Below are 4,711 nucleotides of genomic sequence, written 5' to 3' on the forward strand. Positions count from 1 at the left end.
ATATATTTCTTAATCAAATTTCTAATATAGAATGCTGTAATTAACCATGCACCATAAATGTGTTCTGATTCCAGTCAATGTTAAATAATTGCTTCCAATGCATGATTGTTTCTTACATATGAATCAATATAAGACTTGGTTATGTCTTATTGGTCATGCCGTGCATTAGTAGGATTTCTTTCAGCACGGACTCTTAGGCTTTGTTTGGGATGGTTTTCTTACTGCTTCTTAAAGCAGTTTTTTAAGAAGCTGCTTTAAGAAGCAGAAAGAATGCCGTCCCAAACAAAGCCTTAATCCAACCTGACCTCGCTTATAGCTTCATCGTTTGGTCATTCCCGGGTCCCGGCTCACTTACGGCCAACCCTCCATGCTTGTTTTACCTACACATTATCATGATAAAATAAACTTCATCATCAAGCTCACCATTTTCATGGTTGGCAACATGACAGCCTCATTTGTCAGAATTATTCTAATTATTATTCAACCTCAGTGATTTTTGTTCTCTTGGATTGCTTGCAGTTTCAACAGCTTGTCCTTGGAGACTTCAATGGGGAGTTTCTACCATGTTGAGTTGATCATTTTAGATAGGCAAATAAGCTATGAAAATGGTAATTTGGGTGGATTTTAGCTGTGTTTAAATCCATTGCAGCAGCACCTCTCCATCTTCAGTTAGTTCAAACAGTCCTATGAATTATCTACATAATTTTGTTAGCTACCTTCCAGCGTTATCATGTTTAAGTTGTAATTTGTGTTTTGCCTTAGTGAGTCCTTAGGTTTGTTGTCAAGTAAAAAAGGCCTAATAGGCTGAAATTATATGACCAGAAATTTTTTATTTTATTTTTATTTTTTTATATGACCAGAAACTTGAGGTATGCGTGAGATCTCCTTTTGGTTCTTCAAAAATGAGTTTTTTTTTTTCAATAATCCATGTGCATGAAAATTATGTGAATATTATGAATTTTTTTTAATAAATTTTTGAGCCAAATAAAATAAACTCACATGTATAATATATGCAAGATTTGAACTCAAGATCTTTTAATTTATAATCAAAGTTATCAATCAATAAATATGTCAAAGTTATCAACCAATAAATCAAGATGTGCTATGCCTATGGTTAACTTACGTTAATAAATAAGCGAGCTGTGGTAGAGATTTAGGTTTCGTTTGGGACGGCTTTTTTATTGCTATCTAAAACGGAGTTTTAGTACAATTTTTTTTTTTTTTTACTAAAACTCCATTTTAGAAAACAATAAAAAAGCCGTTCCAAACAAAACCTTAGGCTTCGTTTGAAAGAACTTTTTTGTTGCTTCTTAAAGCAGCTTTCTAATAAAAAGAATTTTTATACTAAGAAAGCTGTCCCAAACGAAGCTTAAGATATTGTTTGGGATGTTTTTTGTATTGCTTCTTAAAGCTACTTTTAAGTTAAAAATTAAAATTTTTATACTAAAAAGTTACTTTAAAAAGCATTAAGAAAGCCATCTCAAACAAATTTTATTGTGAGCTTAAAATGCAGATGTCAACTAGCTTGGTAATTTTTTTTTTTGAAGTTTTTGTAAAGGTAGATTGAGTTTTGCCTGCATCTGATTTTTGATAATGAACTCAAACATATTATTTTAAAATAGTAAAAAGATTTGAGTCAGCATGAATTTTATACTAATTGATTTTTTTTTAAATTGGTCTATTATAAATTAATTGATTATTTATGCCTTATTTGTCTCCAAAATAATTTTGAAATTCATTACAATCCATTTTTAATTTGAATATCTACACATAATTTAATCAATAAATAAAGAAAAACACCTTTACAAAATACTAGTTGTATCGTTACTTATGACCGATTACAACAATTCCACCATCTTAAGCAAAGGAAATGACAAAGAGATCTAAAAAACTACATTAGCAATAGAAAAATTGGAATAAATTCTAACCATAAAAAATAATTTGAATTGTTTAAAAAGAAAATTGTATAGATAAAATAGACCTTCCAATGAATATGTAATAATTAGAGTTAACAATTAATTAATAATATTTAATTATCTCCATAACTAAAAGAAAATAATGAATCTCATCATCACCATTTAACAAATTATTGCTATACATGTTTGATGATAGAGACATGCCATTGCATCCTATATTAACATGCATAAACTAATTAACTCTCTTATTGAAATTTTATTTGAGACGACTTTCTTACTGCTTCATAAAATTATTTTTTAGTGTAAAAATTTAAGCAGTAAAACAACATTTGTCTAAAACTATCCCAAATAAAGTTTAAGGCTTTGTTTGAGACGACTTTTTTACTGCTTCTTAAAGCAGTTTTTTAGTACAAAAAATTATGCCTAAGTACCAACCTACTTTTCATTTTTTTAACGGCTAACTTATGAACCTTAAACGATATTCTGTTACTGTTTCATCTTCTTGTGAACATGAACTCTTTGTTTCCTCTCATCAGCTTCAGCTATCCTCTTTGGAGCACTTTCAGAACCCATGGAAGGTCTGTTCTGGTTGTTGGTTTTTTGGTAAACAAACTCTGAAAATGAAGGTATAGGTGGAAGATCCACCTTTCCATGGGACAAATCCACTGCTGCAGCCTCATAAACATTTTTTTCCAGAACTTTAGCCTTTAATTGATCGTCTTTTACTGACTGAACAAGTAGTTGATTTGCAGGGCTCGGTGATGATGAAGTAGCAGCACTTTCAATAACTTTTGGTTTGTTTTCGGCATCATGAGATGAAGAGTTTTGGCTAAGCCTATCGCTTATCTGTTCATAGCTCGCCGATGATAGCCACCTCACAGTCGCCGCAATCTGCGAATTATAGAAGGTTTTGCCAACCTTCTCATACTTCTTAAAGCAATCCAATTCAAGTGAGGTAGAGGAAGAGCCTATGTCAAGCCTGTAAAGGCGATTAGTTGATATTAACATAAGAAGAAAACTTGGGCAATTTAGCAATGTTCACTTGGAGAGATTATTCTGTGCGGACGCCGAACACAGCTCTATGTTCGGATACCAACTAGAATGAGCCATGTCAGTAATACCGAGCTCCGTACCGCACGGTACTGAGCCTCGGTACAACGGTACCGAGTGGTACCGAGTCGTGGGCTTAGGCATCGGAATGTCAAATTTGACCGCACAGAATAATTTTTCGTTCGCCTGAATGAGGAAGAGTTGTGCAAGCAATATCAAATAATTCTGAACACTCTACTGATACCAAAACTAAATTGTTAATGTATTCTATGAGAGGATTCATGCAAGGAACATAAAATAGCTCTAACCATAACCATCATACGGTGACAAAAACAAAGTTTATTGCAGTATGCTGATACCAACCAGCTTTTTCAATGTTGTTAACCTAACGCTTTCTCATGGATGATAAAAAATAGAGAAAAAATTGGAATATTAAAAAGATGAAGACGACTAATTCTGTAATGATGTCAGGAAAAGATTTGAAATGCTTACGAATGATTTCTCAATCGCTCCTTGGCCTGATTCAGAGCATTTGAAAGCCTCTCCTTGCATGCCTCTCTTAATGCCTCCGATATTATGTTTCTTCCAGAAAGGCCGAACTTGACCTGTGATCCATATACAAAATTTAGCAGGATAAATGATGGTTCGATAATTTTTATTGAAGTAATATTTGAGGTAGCAGCATAAAAGCTATAAACAAAACGACAATACTTAACGAATATCTGTAAATTTCTACATTAATGGAATATTCATTTTGTCAATTCAACCACCTAACGACATTTTACTCGCCCTTTAAAATAGCCCTCCAAGGACTCTACTATACCATCTCCTAGAATTCAAGTTAGGAAATTACATTTTTCTCACCCCTAACATAGGAGAAATTATTCTGTGCGGTCACCGAACGGTTCAGAGACGAATCAAAACACGCCACATCACCCAGTACCGAGTGGTACACAATAGCTGTATATAGCAAAAAAAATAAAATAACTCGGCACGTTCTCATTTGCCTTTGAACGCCATTCAGTGACCGCACATAATAATTTTTCTTAACAGTCCTCCAGGGCCTCCACTAGAGCCTACACTTCCACAACAACAACAACAACAATGTTGACCTACGGGTAAAGAACAAAAAGAAAGCAGCTCACCTCGTATCTATCGAGGAAGTCCAGAAAATCAGCAGATATCCCGCTGAATTGGGCGCCGTTTGTGTCATTTCCCGGAACCCCTGCGCGAATCCTGCGATCCGTAGCTTCATCCTCTTCGTTAAATACCGACCCAAAGCTCTCGCTGCCTCTACTTCTCCTCCCCACTTCCACACACAGAGATCCCGTCGTTGCTTCCTCTCCCACGTCCGAAGCCACTTCCGATCCCGTTCCTCCCACTCGACCCCAGCTGCCATCTCTCTCCATCCCGATCCCTCTGAAGCCGGTCGCCTGTGCCGACTTCCATCTTCGGCCGAATCCCTCTACTCCTTCAGCCTGCAGAGAGAGAGAGAGAGATCCACCTACCCGAATCCATCCTCAGCCCCGTTCCACCTCTGTCCGAGCTCAGTTGCTCAAGCCGACCCCCTTTGTTGCTTCTGATCCAGAGAGAGAGAGAGAGAGAAGATCATTCCCTTAGCCTTATCCGAGCTCTCCTTCGACCTCTGCGACGCCTCCTTCCTATCGGATCGAGAGTTACGCCATTTTGAATCGGAAGCCACAACGAGAGCTAGCTCGTGTGAAGGTAATTTCTCTCCCTTTCGT

At 36.1% G+C, this 4,711-nt stretch overlaps 1 protein-coding gene across 1 annotated transcript; it reads right to left on the reverse strand.

The window, feature by feature from the left end:
• Positions 1 to 2,140: 2,140 nt before the first annotated feature.
• On the reverse strand, positions 2,141 to 4,375 carry LOC110105148. The gene is made up of 3 exons (XM_028699255.1): positions 4,112 to 4,375; positions 3,459 to 3,688; positions 2,141 to 2,895 (listed from the first exon to the last, which is right to left on the reverse strand). The coding sequence occupies exons 1-3, from the start codon at positions 4,373 to 4,375 to the stop codon at positions 2,403 to 2,405; spliced, it is 987 nt and encodes a 328-aa protein (XP_028555088.1). The 3' UTR covers positions 2,141 to 2,402.
• Between the last annotated feature and the right edge of the window lie 336 nt (positions 4,376 to 4,711).

Source organism: Dendrobium catenatum, unplaced genomic scaffold, assembly GCF_001605985.2.
Source record: "Dendrobium catenatum unplaced genomic scaffold, ASM160598v2 fragScaff_scaffold_1226, whole genome shotgun sequence".
In the NCBI taxonomy this organism is placed as follows: domain Eukaryota; kingdom Viridiplantae; phylum Streptophyta; class Magnoliopsida; order Asparagales; family Orchidaceae; genus Dendrobium; species Dendrobium catenatum.